At 43.2% G+C, this 18,364-nt stretch overlaps 1 protein-coding gene across 3 annotated transcripts; it reads left to right on the top strand.

The window, feature by feature from the left end:
* The first annotated feature begins 1,301 nt into the window (after window positions 1–1,301).
* Window positions 1,302–18,147, top strand: eif3s10 (eukaryotic translation initiation factor 3, subunit 10 (theta)). Of its 3 annotated transcripts, none has more exons than XM_079688638.1 (22): window positions 1,302–1,488; window positions 1,981–2,171; window positions 2,259–2,395; window positions 2,584–2,747; window positions 3,116–3,315; window positions 3,497–3,705; window positions 3,786–3,957; window positions 4,162–4,266; window positions 4,423–4,521; window positions 5,883–5,999; window positions 6,124–6,309; window positions 6,450–6,797; window positions 6,884–6,988; window positions 7,065–7,178; window positions 7,288–7,410; window positions 8,665–8,818; window positions 15,134–15,315; window positions 15,767–15,852; window positions 15,925–16,331; window positions 16,418–16,538; window positions 16,641–17,044; window positions 17,280–18,147. In XM_079688638.1, the coding sequence occupies exons 1-22, from the start codon at window positions 1,440–1,442 to the stop codon at window positions 17,414–17,416; spliced, it is 3,810 nt and encodes a 1,269-aa protein (XP_079544764.1). In that variant the 5' UTR covers window positions 1,302–1,439; the 3' UTR covers window positions 17,417–18,147. The 3 variants fall into 3 exon arrangements, with proteins under 3 accessions (XP_079544764.1, XP_079544765.1, XP_079544766.1); XM_079688639.1 differs by having other exon boundaries at window positions 1,303–1,488; window positions 17,283–18,147; XM_079688640.1 differs by having other exon boundaries at window positions 1,303–1,488; window positions 15,925–16,292.
* The last annotated feature ends 217 nt before the right edge of the window (window positions 18,148–18,364 follow it).

Below are 18,364 nucleotides of genomic sequence, written 5' to 3' on the forward strand. Positions count from 1 at the left end.
GGTGTGTTCAATGTTGCTGCAATTATTCGACTTTTTCTCAATTGAGCAATTTATCATGGTATAAAGATCTCTACATACACAGCAATATAATCAAATCCATAACATAATACTTTAAATCATTCTGAAATACATTAAACTCAGTTTTAATTGACTGTCCATAGCAAGTCCATAAACAATGACCTTTTGATAGATGTTTTGAATTTGAAGCAAGTCATTAAGCCATAATGCTTCAGAATACATACATTGTTAATTGATCAGCATCAGTATCATCACCAACTGCACAATTATTGGTTTTAAATCAAAAATAATCGTAGTAACAATTCACTGCAGACACATAATACAGCTACTACTAACAACTAAGTGAGTCACCAACCAAATACCTTTTGGCATCCAGTCCTTGTAATATAATGGTTTACATATTCTAAAATGAAACAACTATAGCCTATGTATCAAAATCCTTGTGTATGAAAATAAATTATTATCCTCTAAACTTCTGGCCTGGATCAGTCAAACTTTGTACATCAGCTCTGTAATATAACCTTATTGTCATAAAATATAAATGTTGATGTTGATATTGTTTTAAGAACTCATAATATAAATGACACAGGATATCCTTAATCTCTATCGGTTGATACTGAGTCAAGTTTGCAGTGAAGGCTACATTATCATCGACATGTAACCAGGGTTACCTGAACACACCACCGGGCATAGGGGAACTTTATATACACCCAGGGTTGCCAGGTTTGTTGAAACCGCTCTTGCATTGGTTTTGGTTCAAATTAAGGCTATTAAAAATAGATTATTTAGGATTAGGCAATTCCGTACACTTCATGGTATTTCGTTATATTTTATTTCAAACACTTTATTTAGCTGGTACTTTTTTTAAAAGTATCAACTAAATAACCCATGGACACTACCAGTGAGGTAGAAGTTATGCGGCAACACAATTAATAATATTTGGTCAAAATACAGAAAAAACACATAATCAGGACAATAAATGATGAAACCACAACATTGGAACTCAAACACAAATGCCACAGAAAGTCAGTGGCTGTTAATAACAGTTTTTAACCATGAGGTCTATAAAAGATGTGCCTAATGATTAAATCTGCACAAAATAAATGTAAGAGATAGTTTTTTTTACAAACAGACTGTGATTAGTTTACAAAGTTTACATATATGAATATTAAGATGTAAACACCCTGAGAATATGGATGCATTAAACCTTAATATTGTAATAATTGTTCGCACTCAGTCCCTTCACGTGTAAGAGGGATAGTGCATGACTGCTCTGGCAACCCATGAAGGCCGCTCACGAGGCTCTTCCTTTCTCAGCCAGCACCGTATCAGCCGGTGAGTGCGTGGCGTGGATGGACTGGTGAAATTTGTCAAAATTCACTCTACTCAGCCAATTTGAGTCTCACTAGAACGCCGCAAACATGCCGGCGTATTTTCAAAGGCCGGAGAATGCTCTGAAACGAGCGAACGGTAAGTGGAAAGACAACATCATGTTGTTCAAATGTCAGACATTCATGCTAACAAGCTAACATTAGCTAGCCGTCGTCACTGATGTTCCGCTAGTTAGCTTAGCATGTTAGTAAGGCGGGTAAGCCATATGTGTTCACGGCTTCATTAAGCTAACCTGGTCTGCGATGTTTGTTGTACTGACAATTGATTGCGGCAGTGACACAATACACATCAGTAGTTAGGTGGTCATCAGATGACATTCAACACTCGTGTCAGCTTTAACGCTGTTTTCACAATGCCTCAGCTGTTGGTGCTTTTTGTTCGTGTAGCTTTGATGCTAATGTCACGTTCACCAAGCACCACGGGCCTAACAATGTCAGGCTGATTTAGCTAACCACGGTAATAGAGCTAATGCGAAAATCCTGTGGTTTAGTGGTTATGCTATGTTTTGAATGGTTATTAATGACATGTTATGAATCTAATGTTGGTCTATTTCTGGATGTGTTTACACAGAGTTTCTTGAGGTGGACAAGAAGCAGCCAGCTTTGGATGTTTTGTACGATGTCATCAAGAGCAAGAAACATCGAACATGGCAGAAGATCCACGAGCCCATCATGCTCAAATACCTGGAGCTCTGCGTGGATCTTCGCAAGAGCCATCTGGCCAAGGAGGGTCTCTACCAGTACAAGAACATCTGCCAGCAGGTGTGTGAAATGTGTTATGTTTGCAAAAATGGGGTAGTTGCTTTTGTCTGACTTTTTGGAAATTAAATTGGAACATCTTGCTTTCAGGTGAACATCAAATCTCTGGAGGATGTGGTTAGGGCTTACCTGAAGCTGGCAGAGGAGAAGACTGAGACCGCCAAGGGGGAGTCCCAGCAGATGGTCCTGGATATTGAGGATCTGGACAATATCCAGACTCCTGAAAGGTGAGGATGATCAAATGTCAAATGCAGAATATGTTTCGGTGAAGCATAAAGGGGCTTTAATATCAATAGTTGGATATCTTTTAATTTACAGACAGAAAAAACTGAATCTAAACGTATCGTTTTGTCCGATGATTGTGTTATACAGTTTACTGGTTTCACTTTTAACACTAAGCTTGTTGTCACTTTAGTGTTCTCCTGAGTGCTGTGAGTGGAGAGGACACTCAGGATCGTACCGATCGCCTGCTGCTCACTCCTTGGGTGAAGTTCTTGTGGGAGTCCTACCGCCAGTGCTTGGACCTGCTGAGGAACAACTCCAAGGTGGAGCGCCTGTACCATGACATCGCCCAGCAAGGTATTGACACACATGGAATACTTTTTATTAAGGATGTTTTGTTTGCATTACATTTTATATTGTCTAAATTGCTACCATATGTCCAAATGATAACCTATGTACAAAAAATGGCATCGGCACCAATTTTTAAATAAAAAACTTTCTCATAAATCAAAACGACTAATTCAATAGGTTTCATTATGAAATAAACATTTTAATATTTCATGTGAAAACTGCTTTTATCTATATGGTTTTAATAAGATTATACCAAGTTATGAATATATTCAAATGTACTCAAAAAGAAAATGATGAAATAGAAATTCAGCCATACATTAAATGTTGAATGTTACAAACTAAATGCTGATAATGACTGGTAATCTTTTTTGCAGCATTCAAGTTCTGCCTACAGTACACCCGTAAAGCAGAATTTCGCAAGCTGTGTGACAATCTGCGTATGCATCTGGGTCAAATCCAGCGCCACCACAACCAGAGCACGGCCATCAACCTGAACAACCCAGAGAGTCAGTCCATGCACCTGGAGACTCGCCTGGTGCAGCTGGACAGTGCCATCAGCATGGAGCTCTGGCAGGTCTGTACACCATACACTGATTTTGTCTCAAGGGATTAATACAACTTATAATATAAAGTGTATGCTCTGTATGAAAACCCAAAGGCAGTATAGTAAATACATGTCTTCCAGTGTATTGACAAATGTGACATACTAGAAGTGAAGCATTTATAACAATGTAGTACTGTTTGTCTTTTTCCAGGAAGCATTCAAGGCTGTTGAAGACATCCATGGCCTGTTTGCCCTTTCCAAGAAGCCTCCCAAGCCCCAGTTGATGGCCAACTACTACAACAAGGTGTCGACTGTGTTCTGGAAATCTGGAAACGCTCTCTTCCACGCCTGCACCCTCCACCGGCTCTATCACCTCTCAAGGGAGATGCGTAAGAATCTGACCCAAGATGAGATGCAGAGGTATTTTATTTACTATCCGTGTACATATTCTGCTTTTGGTAGTAAACAAATGGTTAATGATGCTTACTTTGGATCTTCAGGATGTCCACCAGAGTCCTCCTGGCCACGCTGTCTATCCCCATCACCCCCGAGCGCACAGACATTGCTCGGCTGCTGGACATGGATGGCATCATTGTTGAAAAACAACGCCGGCTGGCCACCCTCCTGGGCCTGCAGTCTCCACCAACCCGGCAGAGTCTCATCAATGACATGGTACAGCATCTGCATATGAAAGCTTTGTTATGTATTCTAGGTTTCAACAGTGTTCCTCAAACCTTTTTTAGTAGGTACAAACAAAACTCTTAATTGTTTGCTTTTGTGATGAGTAAAATGGTTTGAAATGTGTCTTTAACCTGATCTTGTAAGGCTGTTAGTACATATTGCTAATACGTTTTTATTCTAATGTTTTTATTCTAGGTGAGATTTAACTTGCTGCAGTATGTTGTACCCGAAGTGAAAGAACTGTACAACTGGCTCGAGGTAGACTTTCACCCTCTGAAGCTGAGCGGACGAATGACCAAGGTAAACATTTTGCAACAACCAGCTTTATAATACGGACAGTATACAATACATTTTTGTCATTTTAGTTGCAGTTAATTTACAAAACTTTTGGATTAATTGATTGTAGTTGGTCATGTATCATTAAAGCACATGTTAACACACGTATTATCCCACCAGGTGCTGAACTGGGTGAGAGACCAGTCTGAGAAGGAGTCTGATCTGCAGCACTATGTCCCTCACCTGCAGGGTAATACCATCCTGAGGCTCCTGCAACAGGTACGGTAATTCACTTCACTCTTCACGGCAGGAAATTATAAATGGCCCGCTGGCCCGTAAGCACTATTTAGACACCCCGGGCCAGCATAATGTACTTTCCACTTGCCCGCTCGGGCCACTAAAAATATTGCTTTAAAAATTGTCCTGTGGTATTGGTATTTTGACTTGCATTTTAGTTGAATTGTTTCATTTATCAACGCTACAACATAGCGTTTCGTGAGGCGGTTGTCGTTGTTGTGTGAAAAGCAAACAGCTGTTTGCTCCGGAGCGCAGCGCAAGCAGGCTCCCGTGAGCGGGAGCGCGCTCCTTCTTCACTACAGACTATCGCGCCACCTAATCATTCGCCAAAATGTTTTTAATACCAGCGGTAACCGGCCAAGCGCCGGGCAAAAAACAATCTTCAAATAATAGAAAGTCACCGGAGGAGTTAAAGGAGAGTGACAGGGAGTATGAGAAGAAGAGGGAGAGAAAGTTTCAGCCAGCTTGATCGATGGAGTTGTTTTCTAATGGTGCAGTGACGCGTCCTAAAACCCTTTTTATAATCTATCCATTAGATTTATGATTCGAAAATTATAAAAGTAGGGTAACAAAACGTGGAGATTATCCGGCTGAACAAAACGTGCATTTATCAAACAGGTTTGTTTTCCACAGACCTTATTTCCAGCTATTTTCCAAAACCCTATGGAGAAATCCCATTGCTTTTTTGTCGAGAGAACCAGCGGCTTACTTCCTGGTTTTAGGACGCTTCACTGCACCTCTCAATATGATGCCAATATAAACAAGGTCTTATGTCGGCTCTGTGTACATCAATGCCGACCTATGCTGACAAGTAAGTGAAGAGTAGACAATATAAAGGTATTGGCTATAGGGAAATGTCCCAGCAGTTTAGGAGAATGAAGGTTCTAATCTAATCTATTACATAGCCATTACATGTCTAACTCCTAATGACAGGAAGGCAGAAAGCAAATTATAAAAATAATAATACTCATAATAATAGCAGACATTTTTTAACAATGACCACAATATCATTATTTTAATAAACCAAATATGAACAATTGAGGAAAATGAGGAAGAACTGATGATTCAAATGTTGTAGTACAAGTAGTAATGTAGTTAGTGCATAAATTACTATTGCAACAAATGTGTTAATGTTTTTCATTATAAGTCGATTTTTTTTTGGACGAATGCTCCGGGCCAGTGTTTACAATGGTGGGGCCAGTGATAATACAATTCCACCGGCCCGGAGGGCCAGTGGCATTTTACCCTTAATGTCTACCCCTGCTCTTTTCATTCCACTGGAATGCTCTATTCTTAGAATATAATAGCTGAATCCCTCCATTTGTCTCCATTGGTTTTATTAGGTTGCACAGATCTATCAAAGCATCGAGTTCACCCGCCTGGCCTCCCTGGTTCCCTTTGTGGACGCCTTCCAGCTGGAGCGCTCCATTGTGGATGCTGCCCGCCACTGTGATCTGCAGGTAAGGTCAACCCAAGGAGAGATCCATAAACTACTGATCAACCGGTACAAATTGTATAACAGTTGAGTGTGTTTTTATTTTGACTGTTTTTAACAATTCATCAAATATTTGCTGTTCCCTGTAGGTCCGTATAGACCACACCTCTCGAAATCTGAGCTTTGGCTCCGACTTGAACTACTCGACCAAAGAAGACGCCCCTGTCGGTCCATTCCTGCAGAACATGCCATCAGCGCAGATAAGGAACCAGCTTACTGCCATGTCTTCTTCTCTGGCTAAGGCCGTCCAGGTCATCAAGCCTGCCTCCATCTTGGTGAGTTCCCTTCCTACTGAACTCTCATATACAGGCACACAGAAACAGCAATATTAGCTTTTTACCTACCTGCAAATAAAGGTATCTTCATGTGATAATAATTCTATACTAAACAGCATTTAAATATGTCTCCTTCTCAGCAAGAGCGCGAGGAGCAGAGCCAGCTGGCAATGGCTGCCTATCTGAAAAACGCACGCAAGGATCACCAGCGCATACTGGCTCGCAGACAGACCATCGAAGAGCGTAAGGAACGCCTGGAGAGCCTGAACATTGCGCGTGAGAAGGAGGAGCTGGAGCTGCGTGAAGCTGAGATGCAGAAGGTTCGCAAGGCCGAGGAGGAGCGACTGCGCCAGGAAGCCAAAGAGAGGGAGAAGGAGCGCATCATGCAGGAGCACGAGCTGATCAAGAAGAAGACAGTCCGTGAGCGGCTGGAGCAGATCAAGAAGACCGAGCTTGGAGCCAAGGCGTTCAAGGATATTGATATTGAGGTAATATAGATGTAACTCCATGTTGCAATACATGTTCACTGTCATATTAGGTTTAAAGTTGAGACTAACAAATATGTTCTGTACAGGACCTCGAGGAGCTGGACCCTGACTTCATCATGGCCAAACAGGTGGAGCAGCTGGAGAAGGAGAAGAGGGAACTCCAGGAGCGCCTGAAGAACCAGGAGAAAAAGGTAACTTGAGTGAGGCATCAGTGAAAACATCAGTCACTTAGGTGAGAACTGGACACTAATCTATCTTTCTCTCCAGATTGACTACTTTGAGAGGGCCAAACGTCTGGAGGAGATTCCTCTCATCAAACAGGCTTATGAGGAGCAGCGAATCAAGGACATGGAACTATGGGAGCTCCAGGAGGAGGATAGGGTATAAAAATACATACATACATAAAAATAAACACGTGTATAGATCTGATAAATTAAATGAACCCAGGTGAATTTGTAGAATATAAGATTTGTGTCTTTTCTTATTGTAGATCAGTAACATGGAAGTCGAGCGGGAGAAGGCTCTGGAGCACAAGAAGCGCATGTCCAGGATGATGGAGGACAAAGAAAGCTTCTTGGGCAAAATAACTGCTGCTCGTAGCTGTGTCTATGAGGTAAGACTTACCCCGTCCACACAGCGGCGTTGGACGCTTCTTCCAACGCTTCTGCCCAGTCACTTTGAATGGGGTGACGTCACTTTTCGCCGAACTGCATTGTGGGAAGCAGAGCGGAGCTTTCCTGGCGTTTCAGGCTGCAAAAATTGAGCAATGTTCAACTTTTGAAGCCTCGGCAGAAGCGTCAGCCAATCAAATCCCGTTTATGCAAATCTGCCAGTACAAGCACTGCCTGTCAGCCTTCCATCTGTGCACAAACTTATCTCGTGGCCTCATTGATGATGCACGTTCGTATGTGTTGGAGGAGGGACTCTGTAAGAAAGTCTGAAGGAAGAGGCCTATTTTTTCCGGTTGTGTATTTTCAAATTCTAGCGCACTCGAGCTGGTTTCTCCATTCTTACCTACCCTACCTTTAACTCTTTTTAGGGTGCAGCTATATGTTTTATTTATTTCAAAGTGGGCCCATTTTAATAATATTTTTTTTTCCTTCAAATGTTCAGAGGACTCCCCAAGTGATGTGTTTAATTTATTTTAAAGTAGGCCTGTGTATTATTTGTAATTCTCCTTATAGGAGTTCTTTGTTTCTTATTAGAGGTTAACAGTTGTATATAATGTAATAAATAGCCTAATAAATGTAAAAAAACTGTAGTTTTTGTCTGATATAACAATAAATACAACTTTATTAGCTATCAAGCTATGAAATATGCTTTGCGGCTCCAGACAAAAAAATTTGGGGGGAAAAGGAGCAAAATGGCTCTTTTGGTCAAAAAGGTTGCAGACCCATGGTCTAAGCTAACGCACTATATGCTCCGACCGTCCACACTCGCAACAACGGCCTATACCGACATAAATAAACCAGTGACTATACTCGCCATGACCCGACAGACAGTCTGGGGTTTGCTCATGTTTAACTTTTGTCTAGTTTCTGAACAGATATTAGAAGCTGTGAGCTCTGAGAGCTAACAGCTAACGTTGGTTTTGTGGTTCGCATTGAAGATGACGTCACAGCTCCGCCTACACTGCGTTACTATAGTTACTGCCCCAGCTACTAAACTGTAATGGAAACGCAGCATAAGTGAGCCTGGCCTACCGAGGCCTAACTATACCGTACTAAGCTGTGCGAGGCCCTGCAGTGGAAATGCGCATTACAGCAGTCATTTGCTTTTTGCAACTTAAGTGCCCCCTTGCTGGGGCAGCGAAATAGTTTTTTTTCTAGGGTGCAGTGTTAACAAATTCACTGTTCTGTCTTTGAAGGAAAAACTGAAAACCTTTGAGGATCGCTTGGTGGAGGAGAGGAAAAAGCGCATGGAAGAAAGGAAGAAGCAGCGCAAAGAGGACAGGCGTAACAACTTCTACCGTCAGAAAGAGGAAGATGCTCAGCGTATCCATGAGGAGTCACTCAAGAAAGGTATTTCATTTCTGTTTTCAAACTTTCATGCTAGGAAGCGAAGGAGGACATTTGGGTGTTCTTTTAGCAGTTGTTTTTGGGGTTGTTTCATTGGCCTGATGACTTTCGCATGGGTATTGGAATTGGACATCACAAATGATCAGTCAAGAATGAATGTTTTTCTTCCAATAAGCAAGGCCACTCCAAGTATATCGCACCCTGTTATATATGTTTTTTATCCAGGCTTAACACTAGAACCGCCAACGGGTAAATTTTACCCGCAGCTGTTTGATTGTATGTAACTTTTTTTCAATTAAATATTAAAGTCTCCCAGTCCGTGACTTTTCCTGAAAGTGTGTTATGTAGCACCCTCTGTTAAAGATTGTCAATATGAAGTCAGATTGAAAAAATCGCCAAAAGATTGCCATTTATACCTATATCCGGTTAATATTTACCTCATAGAAAATGCAGCGTAAACATGACGTGCTGCTATAGCAACGCCTTTTTGTCTACTGCGGTTCCTTATAGATATATTGATTGAGAGATAGATAGATAGTAGGGGTGTAACGGTTCACAGAATTCACGGTTCGGTACGTACCTCGGTTTGGGGGTCACGGTTCGGTACGGGTTCGGTAAAACAAGAAAAAGCAACAACAAAAAAGTCCCAATTGCATAATTCCAGGTTTGTTGTTGTTTATTTTTTAACAGTAGTGCAAGTTTCAGTTTAAAAATAAGGAACTCTAACATTTTGAATAATTAACTGTATTACACTGTGTGAGACTGACCGTTGAGCGGCCCAGACCAAGCAAGGAGGCAGAGGCAGAACGTCCAAAAATATAACCCGACGTGGGCATTTACTCAAATATGCGTACAAAGTTCACAGCCTCAATCATGCTGTTCTCCTTTCTCACATCCTGCAGCCACAACGATCTCACACACACCCTCAGCACTACAAGAAACAGCACTTAAATATACAGACTAATTAGACACAGGTGAGGGGGAGCAATTAAACAAAGGTGAGGGGGGAGGAGACAACCCAGGGCCCCAGGTGCACACAATCATTAGCCACAGACATTCAACATATTATTTGCACCCTGATTACACTCAACCGCTGTCATCCTTATATACCAGCATCCAGACGAAATTTCAAAAAATACGGTTTAATCAGTTAAAAAAAATACTAAATTCAATAATTCGTATAAATTATGTGCAAATACCCAATGTTAACTGTAATGTGCAATCACGCTAATAAAGTGCAATATCACCCGGCCCAAAGCCGTCAGTCCATAGTGACGAAGTCGTCACATTTCCTTCCTCCTCTCCCCAGGAAGCACAGTGTCTTACAGTCTCGGGACCACCAGTCAGCCACCCGGTTTCAACGCCGCCACCTTCAGCGGGGCCAGTGAAGCCGTTAAACGGAAGCTGTTTGTCCTGTTGTAAGGCGTTGGTCTACCTCTATTCCAACCCAGGTTCTGTCGACTCCTCGTGGGTTCGTTAGCTTTTCCGTTAGCTCGTCCGTTAGCTTCTCCGTTAGCTCGTCCGTTAGCTTCTCCTCCTTGTCTCTTGTCTCCTGCCGCCTCAGCAACCGTGGCCCCCTGGTCAGTTCCAGGCCTAGCCACCCCCAGCCGCGGTTCCTCTCCTTGGTCCCTCTTCTTTCCTCTCGTCATTGTCACCTCCTCACTTGGTCGAATCCCACTTCTGACACCATTTGTGAGACTGACCGTTGAGCGGCCCAGACCAAGCAAGGAGGCAGAGGCAGAACGTCCAGAAATATAACCAAACGTGGGCATTTACTCAAATATGCGTACAAAGTTCACAGCCTCAATCATGCTGTTCTCCTTTCTCACATCCTGCAGCCACAACGATCTCACACACACCCTCAGCACTACAAGAAACAGCACTTAAATATACAGACTAATTAGACACAGGTGAGGGGGAGCAATTAAACAAAGGTGAGGGGGGAGGAGACAACCCAGGGCCCCAGGTGCACACAATCATTAGCCACAGACATTCAACATATTATTTGCACCCTGATTACACTCAACCGCTGTCATCCTTATATACCAGCATCCAGACGAAATTTCAAAAAATACGGTTTAATCAGTTAAAAAAAATACTAAATTCAATAATTCGTATAAATTATGTGCAAATACCCAATGTTAACTGTAATGTGCAATCACGCTAATAAAGTGCAATATCACCCGGCCCAAAGCCGTCAGTCCATAGTGACGAAGTCGTCACATTTCCTTCCTCCTCTCCCCAGGAAGCACAGTGTCTTACAGTCTCGGGACCACCAGTCAGCCACCCGGTTTCAACGCCGCCACCTTCAGCGGGGCCAGTGAAGCCGTTAAACGGAAGCTGTTTGTCCTGTTGTAAGGCGTTGGTCTACCTCTATTCCAACCCAGGTTCTGTCGACTCCTCGTGGGTTCGTTAGCTTTTCCGTTAGCTCGTCCGTTAGCTTCTCCGTTAGCTCGTCCGTTAGCTTCTCCTCCTTGTCTCTTGTCTCCTGCCGCCTCAGCAACCGTGGCCCCCTGGTCAGTTCCAGGCCTAGCCACCCCCAGCCGCGGTTCCTCTCCTTGGTCCCTCTTCTTTCCTCTCGTCATTGTCACCTCCTCACTTGGTCGAATCCCACTTCTGACACCATTTGTGAGACTGACCGTTGAGCGGCCCAGACCAAGCAAGGAGGCAGAGGCAGAACGTCCAGAAATATAACCAGACGTGGGCATTTACTCAAATATGCGTACAAAGTTCACAGCCTCAATCATGCTGTTCTCCTTTCTCACATCCTGCAGCCACAACGATCTCACACACACACACACCCTCAGCACTACAAGAAACAGCACTTAAATATACAGACTAATTAGACACAGGTGAAGGGAGAGGAGACAACCCAGGGCCCCAGGTGCACACAATCATTAGCCACAGACATTCAACATATTATTTGCACCCTGATTACACTCAACCGCTGTCATCCTTATACCAGCATCCAGATGACATTTCAATAAATACGGTTTAATCAGTTAAAAAAATACTAAATTTAATAATTCGTATAAATTATGTGCAAATACCCAATGTTAACTGTACTGTGCAATCACGCTAATAAAGTGCAATATCACCCGGCCCAAAGCCGTCAGTCCATAGTGACGAAGTCGTCACACACTGTTAAAAACACACACTCAGATGCCCAGATTATCTATGCAGTGTTTCCCCTAGGTTTACTGCCCTGGCAGGGTGCGGCTCGAAAAATTTTTTCGGGGCGCCCACATTTTTGTTATCCTCTGGAGCAGAGAGGAGCTGTGGATTATTGTTATTGATATCGTACAGTAACAAAGTATTTGTACATTAAAAAGTAATAAAATACAGTGTTACACTGTGCTGTATTACTTTAATTCAAACTGTATTCCCTTCTTATCATGTAGCCTACACTTCTTCCTTTCATTGATACATTTCAATCACCTGACTACAGCATATAACATACCTGCTGCAACCCTGTGCTGCTGCTGCTTCTCTCTGCCTCATCCTCTATTGCTGGAGGCAGCTCCACCTCATCTGATCTCTGATATGAAAGCAATCCTGTTATGATCATATTGAGCTATTGGTGTGAGTCTAACATTAAACAAGCAGTCTGCTTGTCATACATGGCTGACAATACATCTTTAGAGGCAATGTGTCGAGTCACTGCCGCTAAATGCCGGTAGCATCAAGCTAGCAAGTCCTGCATTAGCCTCACATCAACAGGTGTAGACAGAACATCCAATTATCCTGAGCTAATTTACTGAATAAACAAACTCACATCTCAATACTGTAGTTCAAAACCGGGTTACCTGCTCCATCTGTGAGCTATTTTTAGAATGCGCGCGCTACGTTCGTTGTCGCGTTCGCGCGCGTCCACCTGGGCAGGATGTGTGTGTCCTTCTCCCGTGACGATAACGGCTGGCGGTTAAAAAATAATAATAAACGAATTTGAAACTTGGGGGGGGGGGGACAAACGGGCGGACAGCAGAGCTCGGGGCAATAAAGCAGATTTGTTTGACTTTTTTACACTTTGTTGTTCTCCTCCTTTCCTCCGCTCTTGTCTCTGATTGTGAGCGCGAGTGTGTGCATTCGTGTGTGTGTGTGTGTGTGTGTGTGTGTGTGTGTGTGTGTGTGTGTGTGAGCCCCGCCCTTCAGAAACAGAGCGGAGGGAGAATGTGAATACGCAAAGCAGTGGACACTGAAACATGAACACATTGGATAAATAACATGGCGTTTAGTTTATTTAATAAAAGAGCACATGTTCAATGTGAAAAGTGACCGTAGATAGATTACTTCAGTTTACATTTGGTGCTATATATATATATTTTTTTTTAAACTTCAGGCAGGGCGCGGGGCTCCGTTGGCAGGGCGCAGCGCCCCGCCAAGTCAATGGTAGGGGAAACACTGCTATGGCTGATGTCAAACAAAAAGGTTCAATAAGCTGTAAAACTAAAAAGAATGTTTTGAAAATATTACATCATAAATAATAAGAAATAAGAAATGCCAATAGCTTCTGTTATTTATTTTGGTCTCACGGCTTTAATGTCTATTGGCTTCTTAAAATCAGCGGGGATAATCTGTTGAACTGCTGTTGTCTTTTGCCGGCCCCCGGTGATTGGCAAATCTGGCTGATGCCTTCTGATATGGTTTGGCGTGTGTTGGAATTAGCATACCGCACCGCTGTCGAACAACGCCGACACAACGTCCTCGTCCGATCCACCACTCGCACTCCATCGTTATTTTAGTCCACAGGGAACCCGAAATGTTCCCACACAGCTGATTTAAAAGAAGCAGGTGGGTTCTAGCTCCTGTGTGTTATCTGAAATCGCCAATACTAACTTTTCTTCTTCTTGTATTTTGTTGTGTTTTCTTCTTGTTCTTCATTTGTTGTTTAAGGGCGGCTGGCAAACAGCTTTTAGGCGCAATACCGTCCCCTGGATTATAAATAGTGTAATGGATACTGCCCTGAATAACAGACTTTTTTCCCACTCGTAAAAAAAAAGGCGTATTCGTCGTGTGACTGCATGCGAACCGTGACGGTACGGGACGATGACGGATACCGTTACACCCCTAATAGATAGTGTAACATCTTGGAGAATACAAGATCTTGGATGACTGAGCCCACGTTGAGGACGTAATGCATGTGTGCAGGTTACGTGCCAGTTGAATAAAGATGGAAGTAGTCCGCGTCGTCTGTTTATGTAGACAATTATATGTCCATAGAACATTACAGATAGTTATAGATGGATAGAGAGATTTGTACCTAAACAAAACACAAGTCTAACACCAAGCGTTTAAATCAGCACTGGTAGCAATATTTTATACTTCATGCTATCTGCACAAACTATATCATATGAAAAGCTGAGAGTCCACAGATTATATTGGTATAATTTTCATCCCTGTGCGATCAAAACTCACTGTTCTGTATAGGAATGTCCAGATCACCTTTTTTTGCTTCCGATTCCGATCATTTGATTTTGACAATCTGCCGATACCGATTTTTCCCGATCCGATCTTTATGCAATGCATTAAGAGAAAAAAAAGGAAAAAAGCGTTCAAGTTGAGGTTAAGGTTATTTTTTATATTTGTTGTTTCAGTGCAGTTACCTGAGTGGCCGCTTTGTACTCGTCGTGTTCTTCGTGGTGTTTGTTTCTCAGGTGGCGTATTATATTGGTCGTGTTGAACGTAGCTCTGTTCTTTCCACCACGCGGAACCTCCGCCTTGCAAAAATTGCATATGGCTGTTACACTGCCTTCGCTTTCACTTTTTAAAATACTTCCAAACTCCTGACATATTCTCTGTCCCGACTCCGGAGTCACCAGCTTAATGTAGCCTCTCGTTAGCTTACTGCTACTATTAGACACTGCGCCATGCCCACTCTGTTGCCAGATTTGAGAGAAATAAGCAACCAGGTCTTGGTTGCTTATTTCTCTCAAATCTGGCAACAGAGTGCCCAAAAGAAGCAACACATACATGATGTGTAATTATAAACCAAAACTAAGGCCTCAGGATGACTTTAAGACGTGAACATGGTCATTTTTGTTTTGTAACATTAAATAAAATAATAAAAATAATTTATTTTAAAAAAATCCCCGATCCCCGATCTTTTTCTCCCGATTCCGATCTTTTGAAAATCACGTGATCGGATCGGGACATCTCTAGTTCTGTGTGATAAATAAAAGAACATTGTACCTTGAAAATCAATAGCGGGTACATTTTACCCGTTGGCGGCTTTAGGTATACAGCGACCTCTGGCGGTTCTAGTGTTAATGCTGTCATTTTGTAAAGGTTTGAACACATAGTTTTCTTCTTCTCTTGCAGAGCGTGAGGAGGCTGAACGCATTGAACACGAGCAGCGAGAGGAGGAGGATCGGGAGTACCAGGAGCGTCTGCGCAAACTCGAGGAGCAGGAACGAAAGCAGCGCGCTCGTCAACAGGAGATCGAGGAGCGGGAACGCCGTCGTGACGAAGAGAAACGGGTCCCAGCGGAGGAGAAACCCAAGGTACAAATAGATTAGCACTTATTTCTTGCCTCATGGTCAGAGCCTACAGTTACTGACAAGAGCAGTGGGAATTCTATGTTATTTCTCTATACGTTTATCATGCTATGTTACCAAGGTAAATCGGGACCATAGTGCCTGGAATAGAGATACAATTCAAATAAAGTTTTTTCAAAAACTAAATTTGACTTTATTTTACTGCATCATGAATGGCTTTCAATCAGTCAAATATATAAAATGAGGTAAGGTCACACCTGTGTATACATGTTGCTAGTTAATGAGATCCACCTTTAATTTATCATTATAGTTTGTCAGTTTAGATGATGGAAAGGAGCACAAATCTATCATGTCAAGAGTGAATAACTGAGTGCTAAATAATGGACATCAGGCCAAAAAAAAGTGATGGTGCTGTAATAACACAATGTGTGTTGATCGATATGTTTTGCTTATACAGGATTGGAGTGAAAAGGAAGTTGCAAAGGACACTGAGAAGGAGGAAGGAGGAGGAGGGTGGAGGAAGCGCACAGCTTTGCCTGACAAGTAGGTGTTGGTGCCCGTTGGTTTTAACACCATTAGGAAAAAGGCTCCCCTAACAGTACCTTTGCTCTCCAGGGAAAAGAGACAGGAGGATGACACCGAGGAAAGAGAAGCTCCTGTCAGGCGAGCGGAAGGTTTCCGCAGGGATGGAGAAGACAGAGGACCCCGTCGGGGGGGCTTCGATGACGACAGAGCCCCCCGCCGTGGCGAAAATGAGGACCGCCCAATACGCAGAGGCTTCGACGATGACCGTGGTACACGTAGAGGTTTCGAGGAGGACCGTGCCCCGAGGCGTGCTTTCGATGACGACCGTGCCCCGAGGCGTGGCTTTGATGACGACAGAAGTTCTCGCAGAGGCACGGATGACACCTGGGGTCCCAGGAGAGGAGGAGATGATGAAGAGAAGGGTGGAAAGAGAGGCGTTGAAGAGGCTCCACGTCGTGGTGAGGATGACAAAGCACGGAAGTCCTTGGTCAGGCCTGGTAAGCCTGTGGCCTTTCAGCTGGTAATAACTGAAAGAGCTGTCTTAGTTAACTAGCAGGATGATGAGAAAATGCATGTGTTGCAGGTGGTTGGCGTGAGCGAGAGAAGGCTCGCGAGGACAGCTGGGGTCCTCCAAGGGACAAGTCCAGGGAGAAAGACGATGATACTGAAGAAGAGCCCAAACCAAGCGAGCGGCGTCCAGTCAAGTGAGCCTCACAGACTTATTCCTTTTTGTAACAATGCGGAGGACATCATGACTACGTTTTTTGCAAGGAGTTGTGTTAATTAGTTTCCCAATCTATTCACAGAGAGGAGAGTGTCTGGAGGAGACCCGGCACAGAGGAAGGAGGAAGCAGCTGGAGAGACTCTCGAAAAGAGACCGCTGACAGTGATGATCGTCGAGGAGGGCGTGAGGAGCGTCAGATCGAGCGTCCGCGTGTGGAGCGTCAGATCGAGCGTCCTGCCGAGCGTCAGATCGAGCGTCCTGCCGAGCGTCAGATCGAGCGTCCTGCCGAGCGTCAGATCGAGCGTCCTGCCGAGCGTCAGATCGAGCGTCCTGCCGAGCGTCCTGCCGAGCGTCCTGCCGAGCGTCCTGCCGAGCGTCCAGCCGAACGTCAGATCGAGCGTCCTGCCGAGCGTCAGATCGAGCGTCCGATCAGAGAGAGCCGGGATGAGCGTGAAGTCAGAGCCCCACCCAGAGAAACAGAGGATGGTAAGCAGTTTGATTTCAAAATGTAACTGCTGCATGAACATCGGGGATACAGCTTTGCTGCCTCATTTGTTTTCCTTAAAAGATGTGAAGTCTTGTTGACCTATGTGGCAGTGTTGAGTTCAACCAGCAGAGGTCGCTTTTACCCTAATTTCTGCTAGAGCCTGTGTTTGAGGAAGAGTCTTGCTTGTAATATCAAAATGTCTCTGTTGAAACCTCTCCTAATTGTTTCCGTAAGGAGCTTCTTGGCGTCGTGGAGGCGAGGAGAAGCGGGAGGTTCGTCCCAAAGAGGGTGAGACCGAGGAAGAAAAAGCCAACGCTCGCCGCATCAAGGACGAGACGGATGATGACGGCTGGACCACTGTCCGCCGCTGAGCAACATCTGCATCCAATTGGCTCAATGAAATTGGTTCTGAAAAATAAATTTGGATTCCCATCAGCCAGTTATAAATTAATGGCCACACAATTCTAATACTCATGTGCGTTATTACTTTGAATTGAATAATTATAGACAATAGTTTTCCTGGGGAATTTTTTTTCTTTTATCTCCATTTCTTTACAGTTGTTTGAAACAGAGGCTCCCACCAGCCAGAACAACATCAACCAATGAACTTGTGTGTGCACTTTGGCCTCATGCAAATCATCAGAGTAAGCAAAGCTGCCCCCAGTGGTTAGGAGTATTATTACCTTACATGAAGAAGTAAATCTAACTATACTGATAACATAATTAACTGCAACAACTTTCTATGAAAATTCAGAGCATCACCAACTGCCTCTTTTTAAATAATTGCCATTGCATAGATAATATGATATGATATATGTTATGATATATTATGATATGATATGATATATGCCACAGATCCACAACTCCCTGTAAAGGCAATGACAAGAGTTGGTCAAATGCTTTAGTGATCTCTGCTCTTCATGCAATGTTTCAGATGCTTCTTAACCTGTTCAAGAACTATATACATTTACACTTGATGTGCATGCATTCAATTGATCTCGCCTGATATCCAGTGTGTGGTTTTATCTCTGCAACCAACGGTACCCAACCAGGTTGCATGTCAACAGTTAAAGCCTTTATTAATAAAGATGTTTGCTCACCACCTAATTGTTCATTTAATCTTAAATGATATATCACCAATAAAGATAGCATCACACTTATTAGTTTAGTGTCTAGTGTACAAACATGTCACAGTTCCCTACGTGGGGTAGGAGGATTAACCTAACCTTATAAAGTAGTAGAAGTATTAATGCTATTATTCATTTTAAGTACCTCTGTAAAAACTAAATTGTGAAAGTACGACTTGACTTGGAAATAGG

This window comes from Notothenia rossii (assembly GCF_949606895.1).
Source record: "Notothenia rossii genome assembly, chromosome: 6".
In the NCBI taxonomy this organism is placed as follows: Eukaryota; Metazoa; Chordata; class Actinopteri; order Perciformes; family Nototheniidae; genus Notothenia; species Notothenia rossii.